At 39.1% G+C, this 12,336-nt stretch overlaps 1 protein-coding gene across 2 annotated transcripts in view; it reads right to left on the reverse strand.

The window, feature by feature from the left end:
• tanc1a (tetratricopeptide repeat, ankyrin repeat and coiled-coil containing 1a) overlaps nucleotides 1–12,336 on the reverse strand; it is a 163,048-nt gene that overhangs the window by 78,837 nt on the left and 71,875 nt on the right. For both annotated transcript variants that reach the window (XM_061887613.1, XM_061887612.1), the window contains exons 4-6: nucleotides 11,951–12,055; nucleotides 11,570–11,842; nucleotides 6,884–7,002 (exon numbers count right to left, since the gene is read on the reverse strand). In XM_061887613.1, the coding sequence (XP_061743597.1) occupies nucleotides 6,884–7,002; nucleotides 11,570–11,842; nucleotides 11,951–12,055 (497 nt within the window). The remainder of the gene's footprint in view (nucleotides 1–6,883; nucleotides 7,003–11,569; nucleotides 11,843–11,950; nucleotides 12,056–12,336) is intronic.

The raw sequence follows: 12,336 nt of genomic DNA on the forward strand, positions 1-12,336 counted from the left end.
GCGAACGGAAGGTTGCTTCCAGCTATCATCATAGCCATCTTTGTCTCAGCATAAGATACAAGATCAGGTCTCCATTTTGCGAGGTGGCCCATAATACTGGGTTGTGAACGACGCTGCGCTGCGGACGCTTTGTGCTTCGCTGACCGTTCATGACTGAGTATATCCGTTCGGCCACCGTGTTCAATGGAGAAGTCTGTTTTACAAAATGTACAGGCATCATACCCTTTGGACTCTCCTGGATAAACTGAATCTCTTGTTTGCATTCGTTTTGGAACTTGCAAGCGTATTTCTTCATTTTGCCCGTCGACGGTGTAATATATTGGGTTGGAGTCAATAACCAGACGACGTGATGAAGTTACGTCTCTTAACTGTGGGCTTCAGAACAGACTCCCTAATGCATATGTTCCTTGACTGCACTTAAATGTAGAATATATTTATATTTTTCATATATTATATATTGTATATATATTTTATATATTATATCCATCCATCCATTTTCTACCGCTTATTCCCTTTTGGGGTCACGGGGGGGGTCGCTGGCGCCTATCTCAGCTACAATCGGGCGGAAGGCGGGGTACACCCTGGACAAGTCGCCACCTCATCGCAGGGCCAAAACAGATAGACAGACAACATTCACACTCACATTCACACATACTATTATCATTGTTTATTGTGAGCGAACTGTGGTGCTGAATATCCCACCATGGATCAATAAAGTACATTCTATTATATTCTATGTACAGTAAATGGCAGTATTGTCCTATTTAAGAGGGTCACAACATTGCTGAGTCTGTTCTCATGGAGCTTGAGGGGGCGTGGCCTCCAGCGCCGCCTGAATTTCAGGAGATTTTCAGGAGAGGTGCTGAATTTCGGGAGTCTCCCGGAAAATCCGGGAGGGTTGAAAAGTACGAGTTACTGACAGTGGTTTTATGAAGTGTTCCTGAGCCCATGTGGTGATATCCTTTACACACTGATGTCTGTTTTTGATGCAGTACCGCCTGAAGGATCAACGGTCCGTAATATCATCGCTTACGTGCAGTGATTTCTCCAGATTCTCTGAACCTTTTGATGATTTTACAGACCGTAGATGGTAAAATCCCTGAATTCCTTGCAATTGCTCGTTGAGAAATGTTGTTCTAAAACTGTTTGACAATTTGCTTACGAATTGGTGACCCTCACCCCATCCTTGTTTGTGAATTACTTAGCATTTCATGGAAGCTGCTTTTATAGCCAATCATGGCACCCACCTGTTCCCAATTAGGCTGCACACCTGTGGGATGTTCCAAATAAGTGTTTGATGAGCATTCCTCAACTTTATCAGTATTTATTGCCAACTTTCCCAACTTCTTTGTCACGTGTTGCTGGCATCAAATTCTAAAGTTAATGATTATTAGCAAACAAAAAATTGTTTATCAGTTGGAACATCAAATATGTTGTCTTTGTAGCATATTCAACTGAATATGATTTGCAAATCATTGTATTCCGTTTATATTTACATCTAACACAATTTCCCAACTCATGTGGAAACGGGGTTTGTATGAAGTTGATCTAGAGATTAAAGTGATGAAAATAAAAATAATACAGTATATATATGAGTGGGGCTTTTTAAAGCCATGACACCTTTAGTCTGATTTCTTTTGAACTGTCATCACGCAAAAAATAATAATGAATTAAAATCCATGCTGTTATGAATTATTGATCTATTGAAGGCCAAAAAAAAAATCCCATTTTGAAATTGTTGTTAGGGAAAATATTGTATAATTTTCTCAGACAAAAAGGGGCAATAGACATAAGAAAAACATCAACTTTATGTCCATATTTAGATCTGAAATCGATCTATAGATTCTTAAAGTAGAAAATATTAATATGACCTTTTTTTTAACACTTTTGGGTCCCTGGGACCTTTAACCCTCACCAAAATGGAGAGGGGTTGAATACACATTTTATTGGTTTTAAATATGAAAAATATCCAAATTCAGCCTGATTTCAATGACGGACAGCTGGTGAGACAAAAGCAGAATATTGTGAGGTTCAGCCCACAGAAGACCAAGACCGATGAAATATTGGTGTCAACATCCGCCACCACAAGTCGTCCTAGGAGTTGCCATGGTTACAACATTGTCACCCTGGTGATGCAATCAGCCCCGCGCACGTACACAAACATTGCACACATGCTAGAACTCGGACTGACACCTGGCCAGTCGAATATGTGACGATAAATAATGTACTATTTACTTTGTATTGTCAGATGATGGGAGGGAAGACGAGGAAGGAAGGAACCAGCTTGATTTTGTTAACTGTATTTTGTTCAGTTAAATGCTGAACGTTAAAATGTTACAAATTGAAAAATTTAAAAAAAAAAAAGTCAATTAAAATATGTGATCGGGTTTTGTTTATTTTATGCCCAGTTTGTCATAGAAACTTTTTTGTGTTATGGCAAACACAAAAAAAGAGACATTTTCCCCGAAAAAAAAATATTCAGAGAGGAAAACTTGCTGTGAAGGAATTGGAGCCTTAAATAAGTCAATAATTCATAATGACATAAAATTTTGATTCATTATTTTCTCCCTGTAATGTTTGATCCTGTTCTGTCTGCCTGCAATGTTTGATCCTGTTCTGTCTCCCTGTAATGTTTGATCCTGTTCTGTCTCCCTGTAATGTTTGATCCTGTTCTGTCTCCCTGTACTGTTTGATCCTGTTCTGTCTCCCTGTAATGTTTGATCCTGTTCTGTCTCCCTGTAATGTTGGATCCTGTTCTGTTTCCTTGTAATGTTTGATCCTGTTCTGTCACCCAGTAATGTTTGATCCTGTTCTGTCTCCCTGCAATGTTTAATCCTGTTCTGTCTCCCTGTAATGTTTGATCCTGTTCTGTCTGCCTGCAATGTTTGATCCTGTTCTGTCTCCCTGTAATGTTTGATCCTGTTCTGTCTCCCTGTAATGTTTGATCCTGTTCTGTCTCCCTGTACTGTTTGATCCTGTTCTGTCTCCCTGTAATGTTTGATCCTGTTCTGTCTCCCTGTAATGTTGGATCCTGTTCTGTTTCCTTGTAATGTTTGATCCTGTTCTGTCACCCAGTAATGTTTGATCCTGTTCTGTCTCCCTGCAATGTTTAATCCTGTTCTGTCTCCCTGTAATGTTTGATCCTGTTCTGTCTGCCTGCAATGTTTGATCCTGTTCTGTCTCCCTGTAATGTTTGATCCTGTTCTGTCTCCCTGTAATGTTTGATCCTGTTCTGTCTCCCTGTACTGTTTGATCCTGTTCTGTCTCCCTGTAATGTTTGATCCTGTTCTGTCTCCCTGTAATGTTGGATCCTGTTCTGTTTCCTTGTAATGTTTGATCCTGTTCTGTCACCCAGTAATGTTTGATCCTGTTCTGTCTCCCTGCAATGTTTAATTCTGTTCTGTTTCCCTGTAATATTTGATCCTGTTCTGTCTCCCTGTAATGTTGGATCCTGTTCTGTCTCCCTGTAATGTTTGATCCTGTTCTGACTCCCTGTAATATTTGATCCTGTTCTGTCACCCAGTAATGTTGGATCCTGTTCTGTCTCCCTGTAATATTTGATCCTGTTCTGTCTCCCTGTAATGTTTGATCCTGTTCTGTCTCCCTGTAACGTTTGATCCTGTTCTGTCTCCCTGTAATGTTGATCCTGTTCTGTCTCCCTGTAACGTGTGATCCTGTTCTGTCCCCCTGTAATGTGTGATCCTGTTCTGTCTCCCTGTAATGTTGGATCCGGTTCTGTCTCCCTGTAATATTTGATCCTGTTCTGTCTCCCTGTAATGTGTGATCCTGTTCTGTCTCCCTGTAATGTGTGATCCTGTTTTGTCTCCCGGTAATGTTGGATCCTGTTCTGTCTCTCTGTGATGTTGGATCCTGTTCTGTCTCCCTGTAACGTTGGATCCTGTTCTGTCTCCCTGTAACGTGTGATCCGTTTCAGTCTCCCTGTAATGTTGGATCCTGTTCTGTCTCCCTGTAATATTTGATCCTGTTCTGTCTCCCTGTAATGTGTGATCCTGTTCTGTCTCCCTGTAACGTGTGATCCGTTTCAGTCTCCCTGTAATGTTGGATCCTGTTCTGTCTCCCTGTAATATTTGATCCTGTTCTGTCTCCCTGTAATGTTTGATCCTGTTCTGTCTCCCTGTAACATTTGATCCTGTTCTGTCTCCCTGTAATGTTTGATCCCGTTCTGTCTCCCTGTAATGTGTGATCCTGTTCTGTCTCCCTGTAATGTTGGATCCTGTTCTGTCTCCCTGTAATGTTTGATCCTGTTCTGTCTCCCTGTAATGTTTGATCCTGTTCTGTCTCCCTGTAATGTGTGATCCTGTTCTGACTCCCTGTAATATTTGATCCTGTTCTGTCACCCAGTAATGTTTGATCCTGTTCTGTCACCCAGTAATGTTTGATCCTGTTCTGTCTCCCTTTAATATTTGATCCTGTTCTGTCTCCCTGTAATATTTGATCCTGTTCTGTCTCCCTGTAATGTTTGATCCTGTTCTGTCTCCCTGTAATGTTGGATCCTGTTCTGTCTCCCTGTAATGTTTGATCCTGTTCTGTCTCCCTGTAATTTTTGATACTGTTCTGTCTCCCTGTAATGTTTGATACTGTTCTGTCTCCCTGTAATGTTGGATCCTGTTCTGTCTCCCTGTAACGTTTGATCCTGTTCTGTCTCCCTGTAATGTTGATCCTGTTCTGTTTCCCTATAGCGTGTGATCCTGTTCTGTCCCCCTGTAATGTGTGATCCTGTTCTGTCTCCCTGTAATGTTGGATCCGGTTCTGTCTCCCTGTAATGTGTGATCCTGTTCTGTTTCCCTGTAATGTGTGATCCTGTTTGTCTCCCGGTAATGTTGGATCCTGTTCTGTCTCCCTGTAATGTTGGATCCTGTTCTGTCTCCCTGTAACGTTGGATCCTGTTCTGTCTCCCTGTAACGTTTGATCCTGTTCTGTCTCCCTGTAATGTGTGATCCTGTTCTGTCTCCCTGTAACGTGTGATCCTGTTCTGTCTCCCTGTAATGTTTGATCCTGTTTTGTCTCCCTGTAATGTTGGATCCTGTTCTGTCTCCCTGTAATGTTTGATCCTGTTCTGTCTCCCTGTAATGTTTGATCCTGTTCTGTCTCCCTGTAATGTTGGATCCTGTTCTGTTTCCTTGTAATGTTTGATCCTGTTCTGTCTCCCTGCAATGTTTAATCCTGTTCTGTTTCCCTGTAATATTTGATCCTGTTCTGTCTCCCTGTAATGTTGGATCCTGTTCTGTCCCCCTGTAATGTTTGATCCTGTTCTGACTCCCTGTAATATTTGATCCTGTTCTGTCACCCAGTAATGTTGGATCCTGTTCTGTCTCCCTGTAATATTTGATCCTGTTCTGTCTCCCTGTAATGTTTGATCCTGTTCTGTCTCCCTGTAACGTTTGATCCTGTTCTGTCTCCCTGTAATGTTGATCCTGTTCTGTCTCCCTGTAACGTGTGATCCTGTTCTGTCCCCCTGTAATGTGTGATCCTGTTCTGTCTCCCTGTAATGTTGGATCTGGTTCTGTCTCCCTGTAATGTTTGATCCTGTTCTGTTTCCCTGTAATGTGTGATCCTGTTTTGTCTCCCGGTAATGTTGGATCCTGTTCTGTCTCTCTGTAATGTTGGATCCTGTTCTGTCTCCCTGTAATGTGTGATCCTGTTCTGTCTCCCTGTAACGTGTGATCCGTTTCAGTCTCCCTGTAATGTTGGATCCTGTTCTGTCTCTCTGTAACGTTGGATCCTGTTCTGTCTCCCTGTAATGTGTGATCCTGTTGTCTCCCAGTAACGTGTGATCCGTTTCAGTCTCCCTGTAATGTTGGATCCTGTTCTGTCTCCCTGTAATGTGTGATCTTGTTCTGTCTCCCTGTAATATTTGATCCTGTTCTGTCTCCCTGTAATGTTTGATCCTGTTCTGTCTCCCTGTAACATTTGATCCTGTTCTGTCTCCCTGTAATGTTTGATCCTGTTCTGTCCCCCTGTAATGTGTGATCCTGTTCTGTCTCCCTGTAATGTTGGATCCGGTTCTGTCTCCCTGTAATGTTGTATCCTGTTCTGTCTCCCTGTAATGTGTGATCCTGTTTTGTCTCCCGGTAATGTTGGATCCTGTTCTGTCTCCCTGTAATGTTGGATCCTGTTCTGTCTCCCTGTAACGTTTGATCCTGTTCTGTCTCCCTGTAATGTGTGATCCTGTTCTGTCTCCCTGTAATGTGTGATCCTGTTCTGTCTCCCTGTAACGTGTGATCCGTTTCAGTCTCCCTGTAATGTTGGATCCTGTTCTGTCTCCCTGTAATGTGTGATCCTGTTCTGTCTCCCTGTAATATTTGATCCTGTTCTGTCTCCCTGTAATGTTTGATCCTGTTCTGTCTCCCTGTAATGTTTGATCCTGTTCTGCCTCCCTGTAACATTTGATCCTGTTCTGTCTCCCTGTAATGTTTGATCCGGTTCTGTCTCCCTGTAATGTGTGATCCTGTTCTGTCTCCCTGTAATGTTTCATCCTGTTCTCTCTGTAATGTTTAATCCTGTTCTGTCTCCCTGTAATGTTTGACCCTGTTTTGTTTTCCTGTAATGTGTGATCCTGTTCTGTCTCCCTGTAATGTTTGATCCTGTTCTGTCTCCCTGTAATGTTTCATCCTGTTCTCTCTGTAATGTTTAATCCTGTTCTGTCTCCCTGTAATGTTTGACCCTGTTTTGTCTTCCTGTAATGTGTGATCCTGTTCTGTCTCCCTGTAATGTGTGATCCTGTTCTGTCTCCCTGTAATGTTTGATCCTGTTCTGTCTCCCTGTAATGTATATTTTACTTTTCATTTCTGACTTCCTGATGCCGCCCAGCTGGGACAAGTCTAGTGGGGAATGTTGGACTGGATTGTGGTGTTGAAGGCACCTTGCTCGCCAGGCAGCTGACCGCCTCCTTCCTGGCGTCGATCGTTCCTGCGACGGCTCCCGTGTCCGCCTGGGAGTCGGCGGCTTGTTTGGAGGCAGCTTTCCCCCGCCGGTCCGCACCTGCACAGAGCAGCAGGCAACATTTACCCTCCTTAGAGGTGGTGTGAAGTGTGAGCAGCAGAAGGCGGTGATGGAACACAATCAGCGTGCCGCAGTTCATTAGCGCGTCGCTAAGCAAGACTGGCAAATGTGCGGGACAAGCGCCTAAGACGAGGGACTTGCAGCGTGACCACGGCTCCTCTGGAGCGCCGGTGAATATAAATCAAAATGACAACATATAGTGCAGGTGTCCATGAATAATGCAGCGAGGCTGAAAAATGAGCGCTGCTGTATGTCTTTGCGCCGCATGTTATTCCAACATGTATCTTCTCGTATTGGACCATGTTATTAAAAAGGGCCGTTTGTGTCACTTTTCATTTAACACAGGGGGGCCCAAACTGTGTCCACTGAGGGCCCCAGACTGACAAGTAAAGGCTGCGGGGGCGGGTTTTTTTTGGGGGGAAGGTAGTTTTTAACTTGAAAATATCTACATGGATATATATATATATATATATATATATATATATATATATTTTTTTTTTTTATATATATAAAAATAAAATTTTGAGTTTTTGACACTTAGAAAAAATCCCAACTTTTTGATCAAAAAAATTCCGACTATTTGACAAAAACATTTCGAAATTATTGACAGTTGGGAAAAAAATCCCGACCTTTTGACCCAAAAAATTCAGACTTTTTGACACTTAGAAAAAAAATCTGAATTTTTGACACTTAGAAAAAACCCGGACTATTTGACATTCTGACTTTTTGACCAACATTTTTTAGACTTTTTGACACTTAAAAAAAATACATCGTTTTTGACACTTTGAAAAAATCCCAACTTTTTGATCAAAAAAATTCAGACTATTTGACAAAAACATTTCCAAATTTTTGACAGTTGGGAAAAAAATCCCGACTTTTTGACCCAAAAAATTCACTTTTTGACACTTAGAAAAAACCCAGACTATTTGACATTCTGTCGTTTTCACCAATTTTTTTTAGACTTTTTGACACTTGGAAAAAAAATACATCGTTTTTGACACTAAGAACAAATCCCGACTTTTTGATCAAAAACATTTCCAAATTTTTGACAGTTGGAAAAGAAATTCCGACTTTTTGACCAAAAAAATTCAGAGTTTTTGACACTTAGAAAACCCCCCGACTATTTGACATTGTGACTTTCACGAAAATTTTTTTGACTTTTTGACACTTGGAAAAAAAATACATCGTTTTTGACACTTAGAACAAATCCCGACTTTTTGATAAAAAAAATTCCGACTATTTGACAAAAACATTTCCAAATTTTTGACAGTTGGAAAAAAAATCCCGACTTTTTGACCCAAAATATTCACTTTTTGACACTTAGAAAAAAAATCTGAATGTTTTACACTTAGAAAAAACCCCGACTATTTGACATTCTGACTTTTTTAACCAACATTTTTTAGACTTTTTGACACTTAGAAAAAAACCAGACTATTTGACATTCTGACTTTTTGACCATAAATTTTTTGACTTTTTGACACTTGGAAAAAAAATACATCGGTTTTTGACACTTAGAACAAATCTCGACTTTTTGATCAAAAAAATTCCGACTATTTGACAAAAACATTTCCAAATTTTTGACAGTTGGAAAAAAAATCCCGACTTTTTGACCCAAAATATTCACTTTTTGACACTTAGAAAAAAAATCTGAATGTTTTACACTTGGAAAAAACCCCGACTATTTGACATTCTGACTTTTTTAACCAACATTTTTTAGACTTTTTGACACTTAGAAAAAAAACAGACTATTTGACATTCTGACTTTTTGACCATAAATTTTTTGACTTTTTGACACTTGAAAAAAAAATACATCGTTTTTGACACTTAGAACAAATCCCGACTTTTTGATCAAAAAAATTCCGACTATTTGACAAAAACATTTCCAAATTTTTGACAGTTGGAAAAAAAATCCCGACTTTTTGACCCAAAAAATTCACTTTTTGACACTTAGAAAAAAAATCTGAATGTTTTACACTTAGAAAAAACCCCGACTATTTGACATTCTGACTTTTTTAACCAACATTTTTTAGACTTTTTGACACTTAGAAAAAAAACAGACTATTTGACATTCTGACTTTTTGACCATACATTTTTTGACTTTTTGACACTTGAAAAAAAAATACATCGTTTTTGACACTTAGAACAAATCCCGACTTTTTGATCAAAAAAATTCCGACTATTTGACAAAAACATTTCCAAATTTTTGACAGTTGGAAAAAAAATCCCGACTTTTTGACCCAAAAAATTCACTTTTTGACACTTAGAAAAAAAATCTGAATGTTTTACACTTAGAAAAAACCCCGACTATTTGACATTCTGACTTTTTTAACCAACATTTTTTAGACGTTTTGACACTTAGAAAAAAAACAGACTATTTGACATTCTGACTTTTTGACCAAAAATGTTTTGACTTTTTGACACTTGGAAAAAAAATACATCGTTTTTGACACTTAGAAAAAATCCCGACTTTTTGATAAAAAAAATTGTGACTATTTGACAAAAACATTTGCCAATTTTTGACAGTTGGAAAAAAAATCCCGACTTTTTGACCAAAAAAATTCAGACTTTTTGACACTTAGAAAAAAAATCAAGAATTTTTGACACTTAAAAAAAAATCCTGACTTTTCGACATCTCAACTTTTTGACAAAAATATTTCTGACTTTTTGACACTTGGAAAAAATACAGATTTTCTGACCAAAAAATTCCGAATTTTTGACACTTACAAAAAATCCCGCCTTTTTGACAAAAAAAAAATCAGACTTTTTGACGATTAGAAAAAAATCCAGACTTTTTGACACAAAAAATCTGAGTCTTTGACACTTACAAAAAAAGCCAGACTTTTTGACATTACAACTTTTTGACAAAAAAAAAAATCTGACTTTTTGACACTTAGAAAAATCCTGACTTTTTGACAAAAACATTTCTGACTTTTTGACACTTAAATAAAATCCAGATTTTGGGACGAAAAAAATTTCAGAATTTTTGACACTTGGAAAAAATCTCAACTTTTTGACATCCCGACTTTGTGACCCCAAAAATATACAACTTTTTGACAGTTACAAAAAAATACTGCCTGTTTGATGAAAAAAATTAAAAAAATTTGACACAAGGAAAAAATAACGACTTTTTGACACTAAGAAAAAATCCCAACTTTTTGACACTTTGAAAAAAATCCAATTTTTGGGAATTTTTGACATCCCGACTTTTTGACAGTTAGAAAAAAATCCAGACTTTTTGACACTAATAAAAAATCCCAACTTTTTGACACTTAGAAAAAAAAATCCACAGTTTTTGACAATTAGAAAAAATCCCGAATTTTTGACAAATTTTATTTAGAATTTTTGACACTTAGAAAAATGCCCGACTTTTTGACAAAAAAAAAACAGAATTTTTGACACATGGAAAAAATCCCAACTTTTTGACACTGAAAAAAATCCAGTTTTAAGGAATTTTTGACATCCCGACTTTTTGACACTAATAAAAAATCCCAACTTTTCGACACTTAGAAAAAAATCCAGTTTTTGGGAATTTTTGACATCCCGACTTTTTGACAGTTAGAAAAAAATCCAGACTTTTTGACACTAATAAAAAATCCCAACTTTTTGACACTTAGAAAAAAAATCCACAGTTTTTGACAGTTAGAAAAAATCCCGAATTTTTGACAAATTTTATTTAGAATTTTTGACACTTAGAAAAAAGCCCGACTTTTTGACAAAAAAAAAACAGAATTTTTGACACATGGAAAAAATAACGACTTTTTGACACTAAGAAAAAATCCCAACTTTTTGACACTGAAAAAAATCCAGTTTTAAGGAATTTTTGACATCCCGACTTTTTGACACTAATAAAAAATCCCAACTTTTCGACACTTAGAAAAAAATCCACCGTTTTTGACATACAGAAAAAATCCAGAATTTTTGACCAATTTTATTTAGAATTTTTGCCATTTAAAAAAAAGCCCGACTTTTTGACAAAAGAAAAAAACTGAATTTCTGACACTTAGAAAAAATCTCAACTGTTTGACCCAAAAAATTCCGACTTTATGACATTTCATCGTTTTTGACACAAAAAAAAAAAACAAAACGACTTTTTGCCCCAAAAAACTTTTTGAGACTTAAAAAAAAAAAACCCGACTTTTTGACAAAAAAACTTTTGACACTTCGAAAAAAATCCTGAGTTTTTGACACTTTAACATTCAGAATTTTTGACACTTAGAAAAAAAGTCAGACTTTTTGACATCCCGACGTTTTGACAAAAACATTTCAGACTTTTTGACACTTGGAAAAAAATCTCGACTTTTTGTCACTTAGAAAAAAATCCCGATTTGTGTCAAAAAGTCAGGATTTTTTTCCAAGTGTCAAAAAGTTGGGATTTTTTCTGAGTGTCGAAAACAGTCCAAACATGTCAGGTCCGAATTCCATCAAATATACGGAAACTATTGTCTGATTAGAAGAACATTGTGAGTATTTGAGATTTCAGTAGTGCAGAGAGATAGATTATTTGTGATGTGGTGTAGAAGGAATAGAAAGTGAAAGTGAAAGTTACATTTTGGAGAGCAGCAGGGGCTGTGAGGGGCAGCGAGCTGCGAGTGCACGCCGTGACAGCTGAGTGCCACCAGTCGCCACAAGATGGCGGTCTTGCCGGAGCCCGCGTTCCCCACGATGACGGCGCCTCTCCCGTCGCAGTCGCCGGTTTTCCTCAAGACCTCCTCCAGGCGCATGAAGAGCCAATCCCGGCCCACAAAAGACCTCTCGGCGGCGGCGGCGGCGCCGGGAACTTCGAACATCAGCGGTTTCAGCATGATGTCGCCTGCTTTCCCTGGACGACAGCGTGAGACCACACGGAGCAGGTGAAGGAGGGCGGGACTTACCCTTGGAGTCCTCCATGACGCGTCCAGGTGTGTTCATCAGGGAGGGCGGGACTTACCTTTGGAGTCCTCCACGGCGCGTCCAGGTGTGTTCATCCTGCGGACGGAGGAGCCTCTGTGCCGGCCGAGGTGGGTCAGGTCCTCCAGTCTTGTGGAGCACGTGGCTGTCGAGCAGAGGACAAAGACGTACAAACTGTAAAGCCGGCTAATTCCTTGCTAGAGTCCGTTATTGTATCCATGGCAACGTGAAAATTACTCTGTGACCTTGCCAAGCGAGGAGAGAGGAAGACGGAAGAAAGACCGTCACCTGTCTTCTCATCTCCTTTTGACTTGCATTTTCTTACACTCTTCAACGTTGGGGCTTACATTCTGGCATAATCAGCATTTTAGCATGATAGCATGTCAACAATAGCATGATAGCATGCCAACAATAGCATGATAGCTT

Source organism: Nerophis ophidion, linkage group LG25, assembly GCF_033978795.1.
Source record: "Nerophis ophidion isolate RoL-2023_Sa linkage group LG25, RoL_Noph_v1.0, whole genome shotgun sequence".
NCBI classification, from domain to species: Eukaryota; Metazoa; Chordata; class Actinopteri; order Syngnathiformes; family Syngnathidae; genus Nerophis; species Nerophis ophidion.